The 27601-nt window shown below is 36.2% G+C and overlaps 1 protein-coding gene across 6 annotated transcripts in view; it reads left to right on the plus strand.

Moving 5' to 3' along the window:
* Positions 1–27601, plus strand: part of KCNT2 (potassium sodium-activated channel subfamily T member 2) — a 395778-nt gene that overhangs the window by 225933 nt on the left and 142244 nt on the right. For all 6 annotated transcript variants that reach the window (XM_055084010.1, XM_024130664.2, XM_055084011.1 and 3 more), the window contains exon 13: positions 1455–1563. In XM_055084010.1, the coding sequence (XP_054939985.1) occupies positions 1455–1563 (109 nt within the window). The remainder of the gene's footprint in view (positions 1–1454; positions 1564–27601) is intronic.

Raw genomic sequence — 27601 nt, forward strand, 5'->3', positions numbered from 1 at the left:
TTTTTTTTTTTTTTGCGGTACGCGGGCCTCTCACTGTTGTGGCCTCTCCCGTTGCGGAGCACAGGCTCCGGACGCGCAGGCTCAGCGGCCGTGGCTCACGGGCCCAGCCGCTCCGCGGCATGTGGGATCCTCCCGGACCGGGGCACGAACCCGTGTCCCCTGCATCGGCAGGTGGACTCTCAACTACTGCGCCACCAGGAAAGCCCTGAGCATCCTCATATTTTATTACCCACGGAGAGTCCTTGTTGTGGCCTCTCCCGTTGCGGAGCACAGGCTCCGGACGCGCAGGCTCAGCGGCCGTGGCTCACGGGCCCAGCCGCTCCGCGGCATGTGGGATCCTCCCGGACCGGGGCACGAACCCGTGTCCCCTGCATCGGCAGGCGGACCCTCAACTACTGCGCCACCAGGAAAGCCCTGAGCATCCTCATATTTTATTATCCACGGAGAGTCCTGGAAACTGAGGGACAGCTGTAATTTGCTTTGATTTATTCAGTTAATTAAGTAATAATTTATGGGGTGATACTATGGTAAAATTTCATGGTAAGCATGATTTTCACTGCCTTTCTCAGTCTTAGCATGTTTTTTAAAAGATCTTTTTTCTGTTTTTTTTTTTTAATATATGAAAGTTATTGGTCTTCCAACACACACACACACACACACACAGTCAAAATCCTTTTAACTTTACTGTCATATAAAAAGTAAACTAATGTGTTCTCCTCACGAATAGTCACTGCAGTCATTCCCCTTTTACCAATCTTTCTAAGTATGTTAAAATTACTTTATGTCCATATTTTTTTTCCGTGGAAGCTGTTATTACAAACTAACAGTTGTGCTGCATTTCTGAAGGTTTCTGCCCCTCAAGTGTTTTCTGGGAAAATTATTTTTAAGGTTTTCGAGAGACTTCCCTCTTAATCTCTGCTAATTTCCTAAGTGTTGATAATTACTACCGATTGAATTAGGTATTGTTGATCTCTTTTATAGAAATAATACCTATCTTGAATAGTAAGACCTCACAATGAATGATTTCATATGCTTAATTTTATTTTATTTTATTTTTTATTTATTTATTTTTTTTGGCTGTGTTGGGTCTTCGTTTCTGTGCGAGGGCTTTCTCTAGCTGTGGCGAGCGGGGGCCACCCTTCATCGTGGTGCGCGGGCCTCTCACTGTCGCGGCCTCTCTTGTTGCAGAGCAAAGGCTCCAGACGCGCAGGCTCAGTAGTTTTGGCTCACAGGCCCAGTTGCTCCGTGGCATGTGAGATCTTCCCAGACCAGGGCTCGAACCCGTGTCCCCTGCATTAGCAGGCAGATTCTCAACCACTGCGCCACCAGGGAAGCCCATATGCTTAATTTTAAACTGTAGATATGACCGTTTCACACACTGACTGATGATTTTTACTTAATATATTATAAAATTTTCAGTTTATCTCATGATATTTTAATTTTTATCATTTCAGGATCACCAAACAATTTTGAGAGCATGGGCTGTAAAAGATTTTGCTCCAAATTGCCCTTTGTATGTCCAGATCTTAAAGCCTGAAAATAAATTCCATATCAAATTTGCTGGTAAGTTTGGCCGCGAATGAGATCCTTTGAATCGCCTCAAATTCCCATTTTGATTGTAAGAGTTATGTCTCTGAAGTTAGTGGTAACTTATTACATTCATGTTTCTGTAGAACAGAAGAATTTCCTTTTTATCATCTACTTGTTATGAGGATTTATTCACTTTAAAATGTGAATCTTTGTGGTGGATTTTTACTTTTTTAAATAATTTGGTGATTTTATTAACCAAACTTTCTGGATACGTTATTAAGCTTGAATAGATTAGCCGTGATTAATTGAGTACATAATATAGACACAGGTTTCAAATGTTATATATATTAATTTATACTTATGTTTGCATATAGATAGACAATACTTTGCTATAGATCATTTTATATACGTATAAACTTACCACGGAATAGAATAATATATTCAAGTATTTTAAATAGACTTAATTTGGGGGTAGATTTTGAAAACAATTCAAGAGCAAGATACATGTGAATTTTTCATTCAGGCGCTGCTTTTAAAATAATTATCCACAAGACATTATACTTTAAACTGTTAGAAAATTGAACAGTAAAATGGTACTTTATTTTTGTCTTAAGTGCTTCTATAGGAATTAATTTTGATCCAGGCAGTAATTTATATACTGTTTTTTTTTCAAATATAAGAACCATTTTTATAAAATTTCACATTAATGGTCTAAACCTTCAAAAGCCGTTAAAATGTAAATCATTTTAAGTATGCATTTGCAAAATGTATGTCCTTCACAAGATGTATTCACATACCTTAAAATGCTTACCTATTAGTATATGATATTTAAAAGAAACATTATAAACACTAAGAAATTTTAAAATAATGATGAGAGTCATGAAATTTTTGCTATTCCATTTTCTCTGACTCTTATCTTTTAACCTTGCTTCTAATGACATCACTTTTTTCTAAAAAACTGTAGGAAACAACTTAAAGCAATGAGTCTCAACTTTGGCAGCATTTTACAATCTGTTTTGAAGATTTTTTTTAAAGTACTAACCAAAGATTCTGAGAATTTAAATGGTTTAGATGGTGCCAGCGTTTCTTTAAGCCTGTTTCCTAAACCGAAAATTAAAAGTAACAGTACCTCCTTTGTAGACAATCTTTTGAAATTAAATGGAAAAATACATGTAAAGTATTCCATTCTCGGCCAGTTACATTTGTTATTAACATTCAGGAAATGCCAATTATTTATCTAAAAAAACCTTTGTAACTAAGCTGCCTTATTTTTATCATTATTTAGGAAAAGGAATATTTGTGCAAAATTTTCATACCTCATAATGACTTGCTATGATAAAATTTTTAGGAAGGTAGTAATGGCACAGCACTAAAGTTCTTAAAACATATATTTAACTTTGAGTGCCAACATGTAAGATTTAGCTCAGCATATTAGTATTTTTGCCCCTATATTTTTCTCTTGTTAAATGACCATAATAATATAATGTCTCTATTCCATTGTTTAGAATTAGCAGTAAGGATTAAATAAATAATACCTGAAACATATTAGGTCTTCAATAAATGAATATGGACTGTGGATCTTAAAACAATACGTAGTTTGGGAAAACAATTTTTACTTTTGAATATGCTATAACTAAAATTCAGAGCAGATTTTAGTTTTTCTCCCTTTAGCAAGACATTGATGTGCTCACAACAGACCAAACTCACTGAAATTGTCTATTTTTACAAACAAAAAATTACAAAGACGATTTGAATTGATTCTCTTTCACATTCTTATTTTGCTGTTATTTCGATAAATCCATCAAAATGAACAGTTTAAAAATGCTATCCCAATAGTTTATCTCATTATTTCTCATTTATGGCATCTGCTGAAATGCGTTTTAATAATGTCTGTATTCTTTTATGGCTGAGATTAAAACATCTCAGAGGAAATCTTTTTATAATATGAAAAGATGAAAGTACCCTGGTTTCATTAAAATGCCACAAGAAACAGTTTGGGGTGATGTATGAGACTCTCAAACCAATATAATATGCTTTATATCTCAGCATGAGGTTAAAAAGATTATGGACTTAACCTTTCAAAAGGCAGTGTATCAAGCTGTCATTTAGTTGGTGTGGTAGGTTGTTAAAATAATGGCTTCCAATGAGCCATGCTTCCTGTGTCTGTGTCCTATTGTGATTCCACGTTGCGGCTTCTTCCATGCGGAGGTGGAATCTATTTCTCCACCCTTTGAGTATGGGTTGTCCTGTCACTTGGCTTTGACCAATGCACTGTGACAAAAGCTGCATTGTGTGACTTTAGAAACTAAGCCTTAAAAGGCCATCCAGCCTTTGCTTGCCTTTCACAGGAACACTGCCCAGAGACTGCTTGTGAAGAATCCCGATTTAGTCTTTCCAAGGATGAAAAAATCACATGGAAAGTGAGGCTCATCCATCCCTGGCACCCCACCTCCCTAGCTCCCAACTCACCCATCAACCAACCCAAAAAGCCATGCTGACCCACAGAATGTTGAGAAATGAAATGATTCTTTTAAGTCACTAAGTTTTGGAGTCATTTGTTATACAGCAATAGATAATGAATACTGTTGGTAATAAAATAATAATTGCTTTAATCATAAATCATATTTACGTGGTAATATTCATTATATTTTTGTCCTTGTAGTCTCATGAGTATTAAATAGCATGAGTCCAATTATCACAAGATATAAAATATATTTTTATTTCCATTTATTTAATTACTTTCTTCAATTCCCCTAAATTGTGGAACTCCTAGCATGACTATCATTGATGTAGTTTTTTAAAGTAAATCCATGTTTTTAAAATATGAAAGGGAGGAACTTCAAAATTCAACTGATATGTATGGAAAATATTAGAAAGCAAAAACAATGTAGCAACCTAGTAACTATTACTTTATGCAGATATACCATTTATATAATTTATGGATCATTTTCTCCTGAACAAAAAGACTGTAGGCATTCATTAAAGTAAATTATGGAATTGTTACACTATTATTTGAATGAATTATTATATGAATTATTATAGTATTAATTATAAATACAATTATCTTCTCCACTTTGATCAGATTCACGAAGAAAAGTCCATACGGACATGATTTCAGCAACAGAAAAGATATGCTCTTACTCATGTCAACAAGAGAGAAGTTAACATAGTGAGCCTAGAGTTAGAAAGAACAAAATCCTCAGCAAAATAATAGTTACAATAAAAGATTTCTGAATATGAGCCCAAGTACAAATTGTAATGATTCAAGTAAAATAAAAATATCCTTCGCAGATAATTTGATTATTTTAATCACCACAATTTTCAAGAAGAAAATAAACTCATATTGGTTCATAGAAAAACAGTATTTATTTTCTGCAGTTTGCCCCTTTTTATAATAAATTTGTCCAAGTGAATAGATATATATTGCAAATTCTGGAATGAGGCTGATCTCAGTCAAATCTTTGTTCTACTATGTAATGACTGCATGATCTCAGGCTTCTCGATCTCTCAGGGTTGAGTTCTTCAATATGTACAGTGAGGGTAATAAGAGAAACTATCCCATAGGGTTGTTATGATTTAAAAAAATACTCAAAAGAACATCAGCCACTAGTAATTAGTACCTATCAAATTGATGATTGTCATGAATCTTGAATACCTATGTCTCATCCTCCTAATAAGTCTGTCTTATCTTTGTCTCCAGGAAAAGTAACTGAGGGTTTCCCATGAAGCTTTACAAAGAGCTTATTATAGACATTCAAAGAGCACATAATTTTCAGCTTGAACATATTTTCCAGAGAACAGAAAAAGAAAGATGTCTCCCTAACTCATTGTATGGGATTATGGCCTTGATACAAAACTCATTAAGCATAGTATGGGAAATGATAATTAGAGACCAATTTAATTGATTAACATAGTTGAAAAATTATAGAAAATATATTAGCAAAGTAATGTATTTAAAAAATAATGTATCATCACCAAGTTGGAATTATTCTAGAAGTAGATCATCATTTTAAAGGAGGAAATATTATTATTACTTCAATGGATACAAAAAAGCATTTGAGAGAGAATTCAACATCCCTTCAAAATTAAAAAATATATATATATAAAATGCTAGGAAGCTACAAGTAAGGAACTTCTTAACCTAAGGCAGGTTATCTACAAAATAACCTAGAGGAAAACAAATATTTAATGGTCACATATTGAGAGTCTGTCTTTAAGATTATGTACAGACAAGGATGCCTACTAAAACCACTTGTACTCAGCATTGTCCTGGAAATCCTGAGGCATGTGGTAAGAGTACAAAAATAAATAAAAGGAATAAGTATTGGAAAAAGAGAAATAAAATTGCCATTATCCACATATCATAAGATTTTCTACAAAGAAAATTCAAAAGAATTTTCTTTTTTTCCTCGAATGCCTTTTCCTTAGGGGAGCTCATCCATTTATTTGATTTCCAAAATTGAGTCTCTCCCTCAAATATCCACTATGAACTCCTGTCTTGTTCCTCTAACTGAATAGTCAGTGTCTCCTGTTAGGTATCTAATAGCTGTCTCAAAATTAAGATATCTAGAGAAAGTTACTGATTTTCCCTGACCTAAAATCTGTTTCACCTCCATTCTTCCCAGCAGCATCTATTAATAGTTAGAACTCAAGCCCAAAACCCATGAGTCTTTTATTCTTCCATTGTTTGTATCTAGTCCATCAAGCGGTGTATGGTTCCACTCCCTGAATATCTCAGGCTTATCCACAGACACAACCCTTGTCCATGCCATAATCATGTTTTACTTAGGCTGTTTCAAAACACTCCCTTTCCTTTTGTTCCTGACTATTTACAAATTGTATCTATAAACTTATTGCTGCTCTCATATTCCCATCATATTTGCAATAATGAAAGTCGTTTGTGTATTGTAAGAGGCAGTTACATCACCATCAATGTCAGCCTAAACTCACTGTTTCCTCCTTTCAGTATATGGATGCCAGCATTCTTTTACAACATCTTTATTTTTATTTTTTTATATAGTTTTTAAAATTTATTTATTTTTGGCTGCGTTGGGTCTTCATTGCTGCGCATGGGCTTTCTGTAGTTGAGGCGAGCGGGGGCTACTCTTTGTTGTGGTGTGTGGGCCTCTCATCGCGGTGGCTTCTCTTCTTGCGGAGCACGGGCTCTAGGCGCGTGGGCTCAGTAGTTGTGGCGCATGGGCTTAGTTGCCCCACGGCATGTGGGATCTTCCCGGACCAGGGCTCGAACCCGTGTCCCCTGCATTGGCAGGTGGATTCTTAACCACTGCTTCATCAGGGAAGTCCCAACATCATTAATTTTAAAAGACTCTAGTGGATTATTTTTTGTCAACCTCTGTAGATGAAAGATTGAATGGTAATATAGCTTTGGTTATGTTAAATCTTTTTTCCTGTGAGAAATAATTTTGTCAATGCACTTCTTTTTTAGAAGTGGGAATTGGTACTGAACATAGGAAGAGGTAATGGCAGTGTTCCCTAGCTATGACTAACAGAAAAATGTAGTTTTATAACATCTTGTACTCTTTGTCAGCCTCTTGTGGGACTAGCAATCCCAGTAAAGCCTCTCCAGGGTCAAATATTTGATCTGAAATTACCTGGAAAAAAGATTACGCCTCCACATTGCTGAACCCTTCATAAGTTGTCTCTCCTTAGTGACAAAACTGTGATGAAAAAGGCAAAACATTATAATAGTTCAGTTTTTAGATGTGTTTCTGTAGCCCATGTTTTAATCAGAATAAAACCAAACCCATATCTTTTTCTTCGCTGTACATTCCAAAACTCATTAAAAAAAAATACACAAAACAAAACAAAACAAACGGACAAGAAAAATATGTACCTTACTAGGAAAAGAACTCTTTTACTGAAAAGCCTTGAATGAACTTAAAGAATGAACTGTACTCTCCAGTTTGTCACTTGAATGGAAAATCTTTGCTGTTTGTCTCCTAATCAGATGAAATTACTCAGAAAATCAGAGGGAGGGTGAACCCCTATTATCTGAGTAAATTAATTGCTAAATTTAGGTTCCCACTCTATACTCCCCCTGCCAAATAAAGTGTTAGGTCATCTGTGACTATTCAATTCCCTTTTCTTTATCGACTAATTTTCTTTCAACTACTGGGTTCTCTGGAAATTTCCCACTTCATTTTAACAAATATAGGAAGGCATAAAAATCAAATTGATAAATTTTCACCCACAAATAGTAGTAAAGAATGTAAACATACGTTTGTAAATAAATTTGTAGGAGTAAAGAACGTAAAACTCAATTTGTAAGTGATTTGTGAATTTTCTATGAATTTTATTTCCCATGCTTCGATGATGATATTTCCTAAGTAACAGATTTGAATTAAAGTTCATGAATGAACGGAAGAATCAGACCACAATAGTAAAGTGCTGAATGAATAAAATTCTGTCTCCTTCACCACTAAAGCGTGCCGAGAAGAATGATTCATGATACTAAAACTATAGGAGTTAGTTCTGGGAACTTTAAAAAAAAAAAAAAAAAAGATTTTAATTGCAAAAAAAGTTAAAATGGGCAAAAGGAAATACTTTCTAACAATATCATTGACAATACTCTATAAACATATGTTTTTCTTATAGTATATAGTCATGGATGGCTACCGTTATAAAAACAATATTGTTTAAAATCACACACACACACACACACACACGCACATATTGGAGAAATGATTTGACTAAAAGTTTATCCATCGGTTTTTACTGGCACACCAGACACTCCGATGCCTCAATTTTTCCTCCCCAAAAAGAGAGTGGAAAAATGTTTCTAAGCAATATAAATATTGGAAATTATCTTAGCTGTTTCTAAGTAACATATGTATGCACAAGGCTTGGCTTTTACCAAATGGTGAGGTGTGAGTTCTTCATGCTGAATAATTTCTTCATTTCCCATATACACCCACATAGACACCATGTTAAACTTCATTCTTACAACCTACTTAAAAACATAATGCTTTGAATTCTTATATTTTCAAAAGATAAATTACCAAAACTTTGAAAATTCTCCATTTTTAGATGGAAATATTTTCTTTTTGATTTTTGTCTTATTGTGAAGATTATCGGAAACCACTTAACATAAGGCCATCTTCAAACCCAGCACAATTTGGAGTTTTTACTTTTTTTTCCCACTATTTTTCGCTTTGCAAAAAAATCAAACATACAGTTTTAAAATTATACAATGAAAACGTGTATTACTCCCATTTACATTCAACAGTGAACATTTCCACATGTGTTTCATCTTCTATCTGTGTATTACACACACACAGACACACACACACAAACACACACTTTTTACATAAGCATGTTTTTCCTAAGAATGACATTCTGCTACATAGCCAAGATAACATTTTCACCCCTAAGAAATGAAAATCAACATTTTATTTTTAATTGCATTTGCTTTTTAAGTTTTTTTGTAGAAGTAATTTTAGATCAACAGAAGAATGGTATATATAGAACAGAGCGCTTCTATGTACCCTTTCACATAACACACCTTCCTAGAATGTTAACTTCTTATATAGCCATGGCCCATTTAATCAAAATTTTAAAAATTAACATTGCTGTGAATTATTTTTAAGTTAAATGCATTCCTGTATTTTGCTCCTCCTAATAAAATATCAATCATGTATTTGTTTTTCCTTTCTGTGACTTTTACAAGTTTAATATATGGGCCAAACCATATTTCCTGCCTTTTCTCTTTGACACTTGATTAATTGCTGCTGATCATTAGGTATTTAAAGCCATTTTCTTGTGGACCACCTATAATTTAATTAACTCAAAGCATCTTTATGTTTTTCTCCACTAATTTTCTTATGGTTGGATATTTCTCAAAGACTCATTTTCATGGTTCTGGAAACCAGAGAAGCGTTTTTCTTCTTCTGTCTTAGGAAAGTGCCAGGCATATTCTGTCATAACCTAGGCCTATGATTTTCAGTCTGTAAAGTAGTTTCTTGATGTGAATGTTTCATAAAGAAAACCAGGTATATCCTCTTTTATTCTTACTTACTCATTCGAAACATTTTTATTGAGTCCTACTGTGAGCAATAAATTGTTCCAGGCACTAGTGTTATAATGAAGATGAAGATGGAGTAGCTATCTATTCCAATGGCAGATTTTCTAATTTTCTTTACCTCTAACCCTTTAATAACCAGGGAGCGCACCTTTACATTCATCCCAAGAATAGCACTTCAACTGAGCTTTTTCTTTCTACAGAGAGCTTCATTTGTAACCTTAGAATCCTCCTCCTCAACCCTTGCCACCCTCCTTATATATCAAAACTCATGACCCCAATTATGTTCTAATTTAGTCAAGTTTTCATGATTTGATATAATATCCCTGTTCCTGGAATAGTTACTTCTGTATTGAAAAGAGTCTCTTAAAACACAATTTTTAACCCCAAAAGAATGAGATCCTAATACTAGGATAGCCAACAAGTGGAGAGAGCAAATATCATAATGGGATGTTTATTTAATCTAACATTGCCTCAAATCATACTGCGTAAGGGCATATTGTGCACATGCGCATGTGTGGGTGTTGTGTGTGCGTGCGATTGTGAATTAGGCTTTACTAAAGAATTGGAATGTTGTTGGAGAAGCGATGAGAGGCTAACGAAAGTTTTAGGTAAAGGTGTAAATTTTTAACTAGTTAACAAAGTGACTCCAGGGGAAATATGGAGCGCAGGGAAGAGGACAAAAAGGACCTCATGGGGTGATTATTTAGGAAGTTATTATATTTGTTCAGGTGAGTGATACAGAGAGATTGAACCTAATGGTCGTTCAGGGTGAGAACGGATTCACGAATCATTTCAGACATTCTCTAGACTTCATAATCAGTTGACTGTGAGAACCACAGAAGAGTGAGAAATAATTTTATCTTTGCAACTTTCCATCTCTTGTTAGTGTATTCTCATATTTAATATGAATTATACTATAACAGTTAACGAATCTATTGGTAGTTGCTTAGATGTTCATTTAACTCGTATGATTTAAAAACTTAAATGATCTGTTAAGAATGTTGAAAAGTAGTACTGTAACTCAGTAGAATAAAACTATACAAAAATGTATGAAATAGTGAAAAGAAAAAAAAAAAAAAAGTACAGTTTTCCACCTGTGTTGGGGAAACCCCAGGTCTTTCCTCCTGTGTTCCTCTGCTGTGACCTTTACTTCTCACACCAAGCACTTCGCTTCTGACACTTCTGGTCACCAAATGTGTGGGGTTTTTTTTTTCCCCCACACCAAGCAATTCTGTGCAACACCAGCTGGCTGTCCTACAGTTCAACTCAATTCTGACACTGTCTATTCAAAGATAGCATCAGATCCCACAGGTCAAGGGACCAGACCTGCAAGCCTCCCCCAGATGATGAGGTAAAAACAGCGAGGCCTGGGAGGGTCCTGAGCACGGGAACCTCTGTCCCTGTGGATTTGGGGTGCATCAGCCTCCCAGGGTAGATGTGTTCACCAACCTGGAAGCCCTCCAAACCCTTGACTACTGGTATTTTATGGAGGTTCTCTCACATAGGCATGACCATTTATTAACTCCACTTCCAGCCCCTCTACCCTCTCTGGAAGATGGGGTTGGAACTGAAAATTCCAAGCTTCTGATCACAACTTGGTCTTTCTGGTGACCAGTCCATCCTGGAGCCATCCAGAAGCCCACCCAGAATCACCTCATTAGGACAAAAGATGCCCCTCATACTCTTATCACTTAGGAATTCACAACAGTTTTAAGAGCTCCGTGTCAGCAACTGCGTTGAAGACAAATATAGTAACAAGGGATGTTCCTAGTGTTCTTATCAACCAGGAAATTACAGTGGTTTCAGGAGTTCTGGGTCAGGAAAACTGAGGAGAGAAATCAGTGTATATACTTTCTATTATCTCACAAAAAGCTTTCAAATAAGTAAGTGATCTTCCACCATGATGTGGTAACAAGGAATTCTACAGGAGAAGGGGTGACACAGGAGAAGAACGCCGGAAATCTAGGTACAGACCCCGTAATTTTTTCTGCATCATTCGTTTTTTCTAGCAGTGTCATTAAAATGTGTGTCCGTAGAATGCTACTCCGGAGGTACTGTTGGGAAATGCTTGGTGTGAGAGTATTGTACAAAGTGATAAAAGGATGCACATGCAGAAATCCAAAAAGGATGGATACATCAGCTAGTATCGGTTTATACAATTACGTGAAGCTTTCATGAGGAAATAATATGACCTGCACACAACATTTAAATAAAAAGACATCCATTACAATTTTTATTGTAAGAATAGAGGTAGAAAGAAGTAAACTGTCTCATATGAGAATACATACATAAGATACACAAGATGTGGTGTGTATATAAATTATCCACCTATAAGTCATTGTTAGAAATTATATTAAAATGAAGAGTAGTACAGCTGAAATAAGCAAGATAGGAAATTCCTTACAGTAGGGTAACAATTTTATTAATACTATTTATGTACATTAAATTGTATTTCATTTTCATATGGAAACATAATACTAGCTAGAAGGTAAGTTTGTTGAAGATGGTTGTTTTTAATTTATTTATAGTTTACATTTTCACATTTTTCCCACAAGATCCAAATTATCAAGTGTAATTAATGCCATGAAAAAATTTGCAAATAGTTATATCTAAGCAGGGAAGATGTTCACTTAATTACAACAAGGGGTTATGTTTGTATAGGCTATAATATGTTTGTATAGACCTGAAATATCACTATTATGTGGGTAAAAGATAATGTATGTGAATTTACAGATCTGTGCAATTAGCATATTGTTATATAATCCACAACCAACTCTCATTTAATATATTGATATAATGACAACTTTCATTGGTGCCCAGGTCTCATTTAAACCATCAAGCTATTCTGTGTAGTAAATCATAAGGACTAAATCTGATGAATTAGCCAATACCTAGTTCCTCCTTGACAATGTTAAATTCACCTTCCAATAAGGGATGAAAAATAAGTCAGTTTTTAAAAGGGGCAGCTATTTTTAAAACCACCAAGGTGAGTGTAATTAGCTGAGATATTTCCAAAAAAATTTTGGAAGTTTACATGTTTAAAAATAAGAAAAAGAAATTTGTAATATGTTGAAATTGTAAATTAGTAATTTTGACAAAATCAGTTTCTTTTTCGATTTTTTATTCATTATTAGGTTTTCAGCTTCTTAAGATTCGGTTTCGTCTGGAACTAAAAAAAGTAAAATAAAAGCTCGATTATCATAAAAGAGGTTTTTGTGAACTTGTGTTATAATAGCCTTAAGATGGTTATCTAGTTTAATTCCTAGGTTAAATGGTATGTGTACTTTTATGGTTTTTAATACACAATGCCAATTTGCTCTCCAGAAATGAATAACTTATCATTGCAGGAGTGAGCAATATTCCTTTTAACTTTTGCCCCTTGGCTGAATGAAAAATAATATAAGAACTATATTATTATTATTATTGTGGCAGTTGACATTTATTTAATGCCTACTATGTGCAATGACTACGGTTCTGAATTACCTTTTATATATAGATTAACTCAAAGAATTTTCTTTTTTTAATTAATTTTTTATTGGAGTATAGTGGATTTACAATGTTGTGTTAGTTTCTGCTGTACAGCAAAGTGAATCAGTTCTACATATACATATATCCATTCTTTTTTAGATTCTTTTCCCATATAGGTCATTACAGAGTATTGTAACGAAATGAATTTTCATCACAACCTTGTTAAGATAGTAGATTAGTTATCTATTGCTGATACTGAGTTAATAACTTCACATCTTCACGGTATAACCAGTAAAGAAACACTCATTGTCTCACAGTTTCTGTGAGTCAGGAATTTGGGGGAGTAATAATCAGGATATGTGTGATGTTGCAGTAAAGATGTCAGTTGGGGCTATGTTATCTGAAGGCTTGACTTGGGCTGGAAGATCTGCATCCAGGGTGGTCCCCTTTTCACTGACATGGTTGGCAAGTTAGTGCTGGCTGTTGGCAGGAGGCCTCAGTTCCTTACCTCTTAGACTTTTCCTTAAGGCAGAAGCCAGAATGTCCTTGCCTTGGCCGTCACACTGTCATTTCCACAATATCTTACTGGTCACAAGATCAGTCCTATTCTGTGTAGGTGGGAATGACACAGGATCTAAATCCCAGGATATGAGAATCATAGAGGCTGTCTGGGAGGCTAGCTGCCACAGGTAGATTCCAGTATTATTCCCCTTTTACAGATGAGAAAACTGAGACAGGAAGATGTTAAGTAAAATGCTGGTGGTACCATAACTTAGTGGTACAGCTGGATCTTAAATGCACGTGTTCTGTCTCCAGAACGTGTGCTGTTAAGAGGTATGTGGTGTTGCCACTGATAGTTTGTTTTAATTTTAAAGTTTTGATTACTAACAGTTGTACATTTCCATGTATCTATTGTACATTTAATTTGTGTGTGCATTTGTGTAGAAAACATCGCTTTACCGTTATTTTCTACAGAGGTGACTATTTTTCTCTTAGTGAGCTGTGGAGATTTTTCGTATTCTAAAATTACTGACATTTTGACTTTTTGAAAGTTGCATTTTTTTATTTTGCAGTTTGCCAGTTGTCTTTCCGTTGTGTTCATGGTGTTTTTAACTAACAGAATTTTTGTCTCCTTCTTGCACAATCATCAATGTTTTCTTTATAATTTTTGCCTCTAGATTATCCAAGGATCCATCATGTGATAGTTCAATTCAGTTTATTTTGCCAATAGTTACTTTTTTTAAAGACAGAGTTTTTAGCAACCCCTAGAATTATCTCCTAAGATCAAAAAGAATGTGTGGATCGTGAGGGACTGAAATGCCTAACTTACTTCATTTTCTGGACTCTGTTGATGTGAACATCATGTTGAAAAATTGTAGGGGCTGGTTGGTGGAAGAACAGTCCATAGTAGGCAAGGACTCAGCGAGACAAGACACGTGCCTCAATTATCCCATTAAGTCAACCTCACTTTGCATTAAGAAACTCCTTTTAAATTGCATATGCCTTCTGGTAAACTTGAAATTTCAATCGTCTTTTTTATGTCTCTTTATTAAGATTGTTAGATGAATATCTAATTGATAGTAGCATCTATCTACCTGTTTATTTCTGTAAGCATGGACATTTTGGAGGGAAAGGAAAAGATTTGGTTATTCTGGAAGACTGCTGAAAAACAGTATTTAGGATACACTCATTGGCGGTGGCCAATGAGTGTATCCTAAATACCCAATAGAAGAGATGAGGTGAGAGTTTCCTTTGCACTTTTGTCCAGAGTAACGACATGGCTGAAAACAGCTGTCTCAGGTTATACATGACAACTATAAATATGGCTATGGGTTGTCGTTTGCGTGGGAAGATCAGGCAGATCGTAGCATCTTCTGTCTTTGGGAAGGAAAAGGTGTGTACTCACAGAAGTGCATATTTCCACTTATTGTCTATTTTTATGAAAGAAAAAACTTTACTTATCATGGGACTCTAGTTTGCTGCATGCTCTTCTGTGTTATTTCAATCTGAAGTTTACATTTGTGTAAGACAGATATAAATAACTATACCAATTTGTCTAATATGATACTAGGCATAGTTGCTCAAAGCCTTAACGTGCTTAAAGACGTGGAATTCGAACTTATGCCTTGTGGCTCCAAATGTAATGATTCTTTCAGTCAAGTACAGGAGCACCTTTGCAACACTTTCCTACTTTATAATATATTTCTACAAATGCTGGGATTATATTTTAATCTTCATAGAATGTGTGGTTCAGAAAGTCTGTTTTCCAGTTTGACAATGATTTCCAGAGATTTAGAGTGAAAAAGATATGTAGTGGAGTGTATACCTGTCCCCTGACATCCTCCCAAATGATTTCAGGCCTATTTACAGACTTACCTATTTATTCAGACTTCACAATACCCAAACTCAATCTTCCGTTTTGCTAATTCAACCATCTAGTGCTATCTAAAGCCTTCCCCTCCACTTCATTGATGCAATGCTTTTCGATTAGCTTTTTTTTGTTTTGATGTGAGACCTATTTAATTTAATTTATTTTATTTTATCACTTTGCTGTACAGCAGAGATTGGCCCAACATTGTAAATCAATTAGCTTTTAACACAGTGCTACTCAAAGTGTAGGCCAAAAACCAGTTTCAGTCTACAGACTTTTACTAGGCTATAAAATAAATACCAAATTGATAGTGAGCATTTAGAAACTTTGATAGCAATCTGCCATGGCTGTGACACCCTAGTGCATCACCGTGTGTTGTCTCTTTGATAAGTGAGTAGACTGGTTTGGATCATATCATATTCGTAGGTTAGTCACATATGGCATGAGTTCTATTCAGGCATGCACGATAGAACTGCATATGTGTCTGCAGTGCATTGGAAATTAAAAAGGAAAGGAACATCTGTCCTTCATCACAAACAGCTGAGAAGCATAGCTCTGATGCCTTATCGGTCTAGAGTCTTCTGTGCCTCACCTTCCTTTTTTCTGTCCTGTCCTCTTTAAACCACCTGAACTCTGTGGTCTGTCATTCAGCCAACCTCATATCTGTATACTGCTTTCCTTTGTTTTAACTTTTTATGGCTCCTGATTGACAATAACAAACATACAAACAAACAAAATTCTTATCAGATGGATTCTTTTTTCCTGCGCCTTGACTGAGCCCTGCTAGGAAAAAAAAAAAAAATTCACACCGTGGGTCAGACTCATATCACTGTGAACTCATGGTCTGGCAGCTCACAGGCCCTTAACAGTGTGGACTTTTTTTCCTTATCAAAACACACTCTTACTCTTGCAGTTACCATTTCAATCTTCAGTTCACCTCTTAATTCTTAGGTGGGGGAAGCTAATGAGTGAAAATTTCCTCAGATTTTTGCTACTGTATTTTCCTAATGTCACTTCCTTTTCACTTACCATTTCCTGCTTTTCTCCTGTTACAATAGGATTTCCTTATCTCCAGGCTGGACCCCATCACCTTGTACCTCGTTAGCAGCCTTGTGATATTTTTCTCTCCTTAATCTTCAAATCTCTTTCTTTGTTCATTTATCTCCTTAAAAATTTAAATATCCTCCTAACTCTCTGATTTACTTTTAAGAAAATCACCTCTGTATGCTTTCTTCACCTTTCAACTAACTACTGTTAATTATCCTTAAAAATCTTAGTTTAAACATCACTTCTTTGGGGATACTCTTTCTGATTCCTGCAGAGGAGGAAAGGTATCCTTTTGTATCTTCTTAGAGCACTTGCATTTATGTCCTTTATAAAAGTTATCACAGTATATTTGCTACTAATAAATTTTCTAGAGATCTTTCAAAATCCCTTTGAATCAGTGACTCAAATCATTTTGGTCCAGCTATGATTTTGGGGTGTGTGTGTGATTGAAAAGCAATGAAATTGATTTCAAGGTCAGACTTGGCCACATTCCTTCCAAACTCCCTCATTAAATGATGGGGTTTTGGGAAACATGGTGTTTGTATTTTTTCAGTTCAGTTAAGTGGTTGTTTGAACCACTTGTCCGTCTGGTAGCAAGTAGTAAGCTTTAAAGTAAGTTCAAGGGAGAGAAAAACCACTAGAAGATTCACTTATTGTAATGTGCTTGGTTAATCAATTTTAGACTTGTATAGCTTTTGTAGAGTTCTTTATAGGCCGTGTGAATTTAAGTTAATAATGGATTTAGGCAAGTAACTTGACCTCTCTGAACATCTAATTGCTTATCTGAAAACTGTTTAACACAATATATATCATAAAACTTTTGTGAGGTTTAATAACACACATGCATACATATACATACATATATATGTACCATTTAGCATAAAAGTTGAAATCCTATTTGGGATTAGTATTATTATATTAAGGCAATTCAATAACTATATCATTAACTCTCATGACATCAGTTACTATCACGAGCTAGTGAGAAATGACTACTTTCAGTTAGTACCTAAATAAATGGAGTTCTGAGGTCAGCAATTTTTCAAAAAATATTAAGACTGCTGTTTCTGTGACATGTTTAAAAAAAAAGGAGGTTATTAAAATTAAAACTGTTTTGCTCTAGGATACGGGAAATGATTCCCCTTTAAGCACTTAATTAGTATGATACATTAAAAAAATTACAGCATTAACATAAGGATTCAAGCAATTAGAAACACAAAAATGTGTTTTATACTCAATATTACTGAAGTGAAATACATCTGTTTATTGAACGTTGCCAACGTCAAACTGGGTTGAACTCTGTATATTTAATAAGCATCTTGTATTTAGATCTTGTGAAACTAAATGACTTTTAAAGCTTTACTTAAACCTATTCTTAGCCATTGAATGGTTCACAGTCCTAGAATTGGCAGAAGTATGATGTCTGCTCATGTACACACACAAACACACACACTCTGACTGGTATTTTATTGATTAAAGCAACAGGATCAAAATAAAACTTGATTGTTAGAGATTATTCTCCTCTAAGAAAAAGAAGCAATTTTCATGGCAATCAACCCACTCATGCTTATAAACAGAGTCTAATAAGCGAAGGCTATGTGAGAGGTTTATAATGCAATTTGTTAAGTCGGTCTATGTAATAAACTCTTTCCCTGTAAAATAAAAACAAATAACATTCAATTTTAAAAATTTACCCTGTTTCGTGTTTCTCTTTAAAAGCTCTTTCTCCAAAGGATATTTGATTTCTGTAAATCAAAATCCAGGACTAGATTGGTTTCATGCACTGTCCACTGTTGCTTACTGCTTTCTGAAGAGCTGTTACCTAGCAACTGCATGGAAGAAGCTTCCAGTACTTTAAATCATAGACAAGCTCAAAAAATACTGTGAGGCAGACTTAAAAAAAAATATTCTGACTTGTTAAAATGTAATTAACATATTGATTTTCCATAAAGTAAAAGGGCCTTGAAAATAGATTTGATCGTATCTATCTATAAATTTGTAGCTTTAATTATAATTGCTTATCTGAAGAGCTTTTAAATCAAAAATAATAAAAATAGCAATAAAACAGAAACCACCAATCTCACATAATCCTGATATTTTAAAAGTTGTAGCCCTTGAAAACTGTTTCCCATTCCTTAAGATAGATACTATTAACATTTTGATTCCCATTCTTACAATTTTTCATGCTTATTCAGACATACGTATGCACACATGAACATATATGCAGAAGTCAGCTTTTTTATCAATGGAGCTCTATTGTATTGTTTTGCTACTTAAATTTTAAAACTGTATTATTGACATTATTTCAAGATGGTTTATTGAAATCTATCTTTTTATTTTTAATAATGCAGGATTGTGGTGATAAATAGTACCTGTTTAGAATTCTGATGAGCATTTTATATTCATTATCTACTTTTCTCCGCAGAAAACCCTATGAGGTAAATATTATTATAATTCACAGTTTTAAAGATAAGGCAAGTTAGGCCCTGAGGAATCAGGACCTTGCCTGTGGCCTGGCACACTTGGGGGTGACACCATTTGCTCTCATGTGCTTATGCTCTGATGGCAAGCAACCCAAGAGAAAGAGCTGAGTCAAAACAGCAACTTTACAGGGACGAGAAGAAAATACGAGATTTCGAAAGAGGAAATGCTTTCTTCAACAAGGGAAGGAAATTAGAAAGAAAACATGGACAGATGTGATCATTGCTAAGGAGTAATCTTTGTCTGCATCATCAAAACTGGACTTTTGCCACATATGTGGTCTCACCAGCCAGGGGGACAGTGTGTAGGGGAAGTGGTTTTGTCTACAAAATATTAATCCAGAAGTTTACAAAACCTAGTCTAGTAACCATATTTAACTAAAAGAGGCGTTGAGACATGTCATTTCTCCCTGGACAGGCACGCACCCAGGTAAACCTTAGGGATGGGTGAGGGGAAATGAAGCCTCTTTCTAAAAGGAAGAAGGAGAGAATGAATATGGGGTGAGAGTAGTTTCAGCCACAGTTCAAATCTTTTTGTCCACCCAAGTATCCATGTACAGTGTTTTTCCCTTATACATTTATTCATTCATTATTATGAAAAATACCCCAAAGTTGCCTCAATTGCTGAATCCAACTCAAAGTGCAGGAAATCTTGATAATGCCAAGTCATTGCTAGCTGTGGATCCTATGAACACACCAATAAGTGAGTTAGTTACCTCTCCCCCACCCCATATGCATATAAGTGAGTTAGTTACCTCTCCCCCACCTCATATGCATATATAATAGCAGAGCAAGATAGCTGTGATAAAATAGTGGGTTTTGGAAAAAGAAGGGGAGACACACAGCAGACATTTTTCCACAGGAACGGTGAAATCCTGTGGGACATGAATTGCAGAGACCTTGCAGTCATTTTTTTGATTAGACACCCATCCTGCTCTTAGAAAATAACTCCTTTGTCTATTCATAAGCATAGATCCTTGGTCACTGTCTTCTGTGGCTACAGAGAATGTTGAAATTAGAACAGATTTCCTCCAGTCCTTTCTATGTGTCAATAATTGTGCTCAAAGTTCTTTTCTAAGAACTTTCTTGCACTTGCCATATTTACTGGCTTTTGTTGCCGTGTCCATATATCACCCTCTTGGTTGTCATGGCAACTACCTCGGCATCATCTGAAACAATAGGTTTATTGGGTGGGAAGGCAGCACAGCACCTTTATCTGATCCCCACATTAGGTCCAGCTTTATTGATCTGGCTGAAAAGTCTTAAAAGGAGGTCGCTGATAAAGATTCTGAAAGACAGTGTCATCTCCTGCGATTTAGGGTACAGTTCACTGTTTTGGTTCTGCAACTGTCCGGATTCCTGGACTCCTAGGTTTCTGGCTTCAAGCAATGTTCCCTTCTCTCTCTGCTTGCAGAGTGACCGATTTTTACCCCAGATCACCTGTCTCTGTACACCTGACTAAAATCAGCAAGGTGCTGTCACCCACGTTAGTATTCTTGCCCTTTCTGATACCTCTCCCATGCATGTCTCCATCGACAGGTAGTTTCTGCATTCAGAGGGGAAAATGGATAATAGGGAAAGATAGCAATTTCTGTCACAGATATAATTCTACATTATGCATCTCTATAGTACTTGAATTTCACATAACTTAGTCTTCTTTTTAAAAAAAAATTATTGGAGTATAGTTGATTTACAGGGTTGTTAGTTTCAGGTGTACAGCAAAGTGAATCAGTTATACATATATCCACTTTTTTTTTTTTTCAGGTTCTTTTCCCATATAGGTCACTACAGAATATTGAGTAGAGTTCCCTGTGCTATACAGCAGGTTCTTATTAGTTATCTATTTTATATATAGTAATGTGTATATGTCAATCCCAATCTCCCAGTTTATCCCCCCCACCTTATCCCGTGGTAACTATAAGTTTGTTTTCTGCATCTGTGCCTCTACTTCTGTTTTGTAAATAAGTTCATTTGTACCCTTTTTTTGTAGATTCCACATACAAGTGATATATGATATTTGTCTTTCTGTGTCTGACTTACTTCACTCAGTATGACAGTTTCTAGGTCCATCCATGTCTCTACAAATGACCCATTTTTGTTCTTTTTTATGGCTGAGTAATATTTCATTGTATATATATACCACATCTTCTTTATCCATTCCTCCATCAATGGACATTTAGGTTGCTTCCATGACCTGGCTATTGTAAATAGTGCTGCAATGAACATTGGGGTGCATGTATCTTTTTGAATTATGGTTTGCTCCGGATATGTGGGTTTGCTGGATCAATCATATGGTAAGCTCTGTTTTTAGTTTTTTAAGGAATCTGCATACTATTCTCCACAGTGGCTGCACCAATTTAAATTCCCATCAATAGTGTAGGAAGGTTCCCTTTTCTCCACACTCTCTCCAGCATTTATTGTTTGTAGATTTTTTGATGATGGCCAGTTTTTAATTAGAAAATCACTTGATAAAAATTGGCAGTTTGTGGCTTGAAATGTCCCCAAAAGGAAATGTAAGTAGCTGATGAAAAAAAATGAGCTGAAAAACTGCCCCATCTCCTAACTCACTGTCCCTCCTTTCCACACTGCTTGGTCATGATGGTTAATGGTATGGATAGCCGGGAAAATGCTTCTTTCAGTGCCCTAGGCTTGTGTTTCAGTGATTTCCCTTCTTTCAGTGTTCTTGCCCGCGTCTTATCTCTGCACCCACTTCCAGAGGCATATTCGCTAGATCATGTAAATGTGAGCCTTCCATCATGGCTATTCCTAGTCCCCCCCTCTGTGACCACCACCCCCTATCTTTCTAGTTCATGTCCCCTAATACAGAACTCCAACAATCTTTTGACTACACTGGGACTTGCGATTTGTTGATTCGACCAAGTTTTCACCTGTTGGTCCTGTCTTCCTTCTTAACCTGTTTGCCTCCCATGGCACACCCTTAGAACCCATAATTCCAATTCAGCCTAGTTTGTTGACCTTCCACTAGTTAGACTTGTTTGTCAGAAATCAACTCTAGTGAACAACTCTCTGCCTGCTAGGTGTTTACTTCCATGCATTTGAATGTGGCCAGAGGAAACCAAACAAAAGATGATCTGCAGGCTATTCCTCCATTTAATTCATGATCACTCATTTTTAGGGGTCTAGAAGCTGCCAAACAATCATTCTGTCCCTCAATTCTGTTTCTTCTCCCACTCTCTTAAACAGTGGTACCATATTTTCTCTCTCACCTCCAACCTCTTCCCTAATCATCATTTCCACCTATTTTACTAAGAAAGTAGAACGATTGGAAGAAAAACAAAATTTTAGTAAACGTCTGCCTACACATCTACCCACCAACCTGAAGGTAGACTGCCCATATATTCTACCTTTTTTTCCTGTTATTATAGATGAACAATTTTAGTAGCAATATGGCTGAGAAGAGGCATGAAAAGAGTGATATATTATGTTAGTAAGATTACCCAAATTCTGACAATCTAGGAATGACTTTTTAAGGAATTTGAAATATATACTCTAAGCTTTAGGATTTATGGAAGGTCTTTAATTCATTTGGCAGATCAAACAGCACTCTCTAGTTATTGCTGATAATGGAAATGTTCTGTATTTGCCTTGTCTAATACCTAGCCAGTAGTCACAAGTATTATTGAGAACTTAATTGTTATTGAACTTTTACTTCTGTTTAATTTTAGTTTATTTAAATGTAAATAGCCAAATGTAGCAGAGGCAACTGTATTGGCCAGCACAGTTTCATTTTTATTTTATGTAATTAATTAGTTAATTAATTATTTTATTGAAGTATAGTTGATTTACAATGTGTTCATTTCAGGTGTACAGCAAAGTGATTCAGTTATTCATACGTATATATCTATTTTTTCTCAGATTCCTTTCCCTTATAGCTTATTGGAAAATATTCAGTAGAGTTCCCTGTGCTATACAGTGGGTCCTTGTTGGTTATCTGTTTTATATATAGTAGTGTGTATAGGTTAATCCTTAAACTCCTAATTTATCCCTCCCCCTGCTTTCCCCTTTGATTATCATGTTTGTTTTTTATGTCTGTGGGTCTACTTCAGTTTTGTATGTAAGTTCATTTGTGTCATTCTTATTTTAGCTTCCACATAGAAGCAGTATCATATGATTTTGTCTTTGTCTGGCTTACTTCACTTAGTATGGTAATCTCTGGGTCTATGCATGTTGCTGTAAATGGCATTATTTCATTCCTTTCTATGGCTGAGGCAACTGTATTGGCCAGCACAGTTTTAGAAGGATGATAGTGGGATGCTGAAGAATTGGAGAACAGGAAGAGCAATTCAGAAGCTGTTTTGTTACCCCCGGTGAGAGATTATCAGAGTTTGAATAAAGGTCCGGCATCCCTTAGCTGTAATCCCCAATCTAGAAAATTCTGAAAGAAGAAAATATTTTAGTCTTTGTGTTGGTGTTAAAATCTGACCTGACCTGAAATTATTTGGTAGCAATCCCTGCACTGAACCTAATTTTTTAAAAAATTTTTATTGGGGTACAGTTGCTTTACAGAATTGTGTTAGTTTCTACTGTACCGCAAAGTGAATCAGCTCTACGTATACATATATCCCCTCTTTTTTGTATTTCCTTCTCATTTAGGTCACCACAGAGAACTGAATAGAGTTCCCTGTGCTGTACAGTAGTTTCTCATTAGTTACCTATTTTATACAGAGTATCAATAGTGTATATATGTCAACCCCAATCTCCCAATTCCTCCAACTCCCCCCTTTCCCCCTTGGTATCCATACATTTGTTCTCTACGTCTGTGTCTCTATGTCTGCTTTGTAAACAAGATCGTCTATACCAAGTTTTTCAGATTCCACATATATGCATTAATATAGGATATTCGTTTTTCTGTTTCTGACTTACTTCACTCTGTATGACAGCCTCTGGGTCCAGCCATGTCTCTACAAATGACCCAGTTTTGTTCCTTTTTATGGATGAGTAATATTCCATTGTATATATGTACCACATCTTTTTTTAATTTTAATTTTATTTATTTTTTAACATCTTTATTGGAGTATAATTGCTTTACAATGGTGTGTTAGTTTCTGCTTTATAACAAAGTGAATCAGCTATACATATACATATATCCCCATATCTCCTTCCTCTTGCATCTCCCTCCCACCCTCCCTATCCCACCCCTCTAGGTGGTCACAAAGCACCGAGCTGATCTCCCTGTGCTATGCGGCTACTTCCCACTAGCTAGCTATTTTACATTTGGTAGTGTATATATGTCAGTGCTACTCTCTCACTTCTTCTTTTTTAAAATTAAGTATCTAAAGCCAAAAATTGATTGGCTTATTTTCAACTCTATTTTAAAAAATTTTGTATTATGAAACGTTCCAAGATGTACTCTGTAAAGATGCTTTGACATGATATGACTTAAAGCAACTTAATTTGACTGAGGAGGGTAATATCCCTTGGGGTAGAAAAGCAAATTTCTGTCTTTAATCAGCTCTTCAGTGTGTGTTGCTGTTTTTTGTGGGGCCTCTGCTAATCCCGTGGGCTCCCTCATTCCTCATTGCCAAGCGTTGCAGAGCTCGGGCCTGAGTTTGTTCAGGCTCTGACCCAACAGCAGATGTTAGCCTAGGGCCCTTGGCCTCTTTTCCATGCTTCGATTTAGGACTCTCACTTCGCAAGGAGAAAGTGTTTCCTATCTTCCCTGTCCCAGTTCTAAGCCCCATGGCCTTGAAACTCAAAGTTGGAGACCTAAATATTCTCTAGCCCCTCTTTCTCCAAGGAAAATCCTTATCTAGCCTGAGGCTAAAGGAGATGTGTTTTTAAAAGGTGAGAAATTTCTAACTCTGTGTGCTCTGTGGGTTGGCAGTGAGACCTACTTTGAACTCTAAAATGTGTGTGGCCTTTCTTCTGGAATCTCTCTTCCTCTGGAGTCCTCTGGGACATGGGATTGAGGGTAGATGGTGGTAGGATAATTAATTTCCTGATGGGGTATTGGTCGCCAAGTCTTAGACCACAGGATCTCACAAGCTGAGGGGAAGGAAGTCATTTGTCTTCTTGACTTAATCTGTCAATTCGGGTGGGGGGGTATTCTAGGCCAAACTCACATATGTCTGCAGGAGTTTGAGGACACTTATATCTGTTTTATATCTATTTCTATGTGTTTGTGTTTGAACTGGCCTGCTATGTAAAACATATGATTGTGGGGGAAAATTGGAAAAACACTGATGTTTAGGAAAAACTCAGTTTTTCACCTGTATGTCTCCTTTACTACATACACAGAACACTTCACTTCTGGTCACCAAGTATGTGGGTTTTTTTCCCCCTATAACAGACAATTCTCTGCAACACCAGCTGGGTGTCCTACAATTTAACTCAATTCTGACACCATCTACCTGGAGATAAGGTTAAGGGCTCAGTCACAAGAGACTGTCCCTCCCCAACCTCAGATGCCAACTGCAAGTAGCAGGTCCCTAGCTGGACTTTTGTCTGACTTGCCTGCAAACTGGAGGTTCCCACAGTCCCCTCCTTGGGTTCGATTAATTTGCTAGAGAGGCTCGCAGAACTCAGGGGAATCACCTACTTACCTTTACCAGTTTATTAAAGGATATAATAAAGGATGCAGATGAACAGCCAGATGAAGAGATCCATAGGGCGAGGCCTGGGAGGGTCCCGAGTGCAGGAGGTTCAGTCTCGGTGAAGTTGGAGTGCATCACCTTCCCAGTATAAGGATGTGCTCCCCACCTGGAAGCTCTCCGAACCCCATACTGTTGGGATTTTATGGAGTCTTCCTCATGCAGGCATGATCAATCGTGAACTTCATTTCTAGCCCCTCTCCCCTTTCTGGGTAAGTGGGGGACAGGGCTGAGAATTCCAAGCTTCTAATCATGGCTTGGTCTTTCTGGTGATCAGCCCCCATCCAGGAGCCCGGCCGGAGTCCCCTCATTAGAATAAAAGATGATCCTAGTGCATTTATCACTTAGGAGTTGACAAGGGTGTTAGGAACCCTGTGCCAGGAACCCAGGGCACAGACCAATACATATGTTTTCTCTTATCTCACCACTAGTCTGTAGATCTGTCTCCTTGGATATATTCTAATCTCAGGGTCAGGAGGACCAAAATTGACTTCCTTCGAAACTACCTTCCCTTTTCAACTCTCATACTTCCTCTTAGTAGAGAGAATCACTTTCTTCAGTGATTTAGAGCCATCTTTGACTCTTTGCATTTCTTTATTCCTTATATCTAGTTTGTCAATATGTCCTAATGTTTCCTCTTTTGAGATATCTCCCAGACTTGCCCCTTCCCAAGTTCGTATCCTCTTAGCCCATCTCTTTAAGCCTGGATTACCACAGAAGCCAGTCCTCACTGGTACCCCACCTCTAGCCTAACCTGCCCCAAATCCACCCACCTCACCACTGTCATTTGAATTTCTCCCAGATACATTTTCATCCTATCAGCGGGGTTATTTAGCCAGGACAAAAGAAGGCTGATGGAAACATGATAGCAGTCTCCAAGAGATGAAAATTTGTCCTGTAGAAGGAGGTGCAGTTTCACTCCACCTAGCTCCAGAGGGCAGAACTCAGACTTGTGGGTGGTACCTGCAGGGAGATGGCTAAGAAACAAAAGGACAATTAGAGTGTCAGTTGGACTGTCTTGACAAGTTAGCAAGTTTCCCTACATATGCCAGTAATATCCCAGTTAGAAAACAATCTAAAATAACAAATACAAAATACCTAGAAGTAAACTTTATTTGAAATGTCAGTGATCTATGTGAAGAAAATGACCACATTTTGTTGAAAAATATGGGAAACTTAATGAAGAAAAACTTTCCTGGATGGCAGAGTTTAAAATCATCAAGATGTCAATTCTTCCTTAATTTATTTTTAGGCTTCGTGTACTTACAGTGAAAATTCCAAGAGTCCTTTTACAATTGGATATATATTATTTAAAAAATTATTTAAAAATTTTTTATAAATATAATTGTATATTATTTTAAATATTCATATAATTATTTTAAAAATTCATCTGGAAAAATAAACAAGGGAGATGGCAAAGAAAATTTTGAAGACAGAGCTTAATTGGAGGATTATTAGCCTTGGTGGATAGTGAAATATTACATAGCTAGGCAGAAATAGACTCAGTTTTATATAAGCATTAAAAAAAGGATAAAAGAAGCATGCAACTCAGTGGGGGATAAGGCGTTTGAACAGTTGGTTAAGAATTTAGAAAAAAAAAGAAAAAAGAATTCTAACCTTAAACAGTACACCTGAATAAATTCTAGGTAAGTGAAAGAAGTTAAATACTACAACTTAACTGTAGAAAAACTAGAAGAAAATACAAATGAATATCAACTCTGAGAGGAGATCCATTTAGAATTTTAGTATTAAAGGTCATGAAGGTATATGTCAATTATGTCCCAATAAAAAATAAAAATAAAGGTCATGAAGGAAAATATTTTAGTTCATAAAAATGTAAACTTTCTAAATTGAAAAACTAAAGAAGGCCAAAAAATGAGGAATTATTAGTGGCAAATATGATGAAGAGGCAGCATATTTGTTGATAAGCTCATATTGATAAAAGTACTAAGATCCGGGCTTCCCTGGTGGCGCAGTGGTTGCGCGTCCGCCTGCCGATGCAGGGGAACCGGGTCCGCGCCCCGGTCTGGGAGGATCCCACATGCCGCGGAGCGGC

This window comes from Physeter macrocephalus, chromosome 4, assembly GCF_002837175.3.
Source record: "Physeter macrocephalus isolate SW-GA chromosome 4, ASM283717v5, whole genome shotgun sequence".
NCBI lineage: Eukaryota > Metazoa > Chordata > Mammalia > Artiodactyla > Physeteridae > Physeter > Physeter macrocephalus.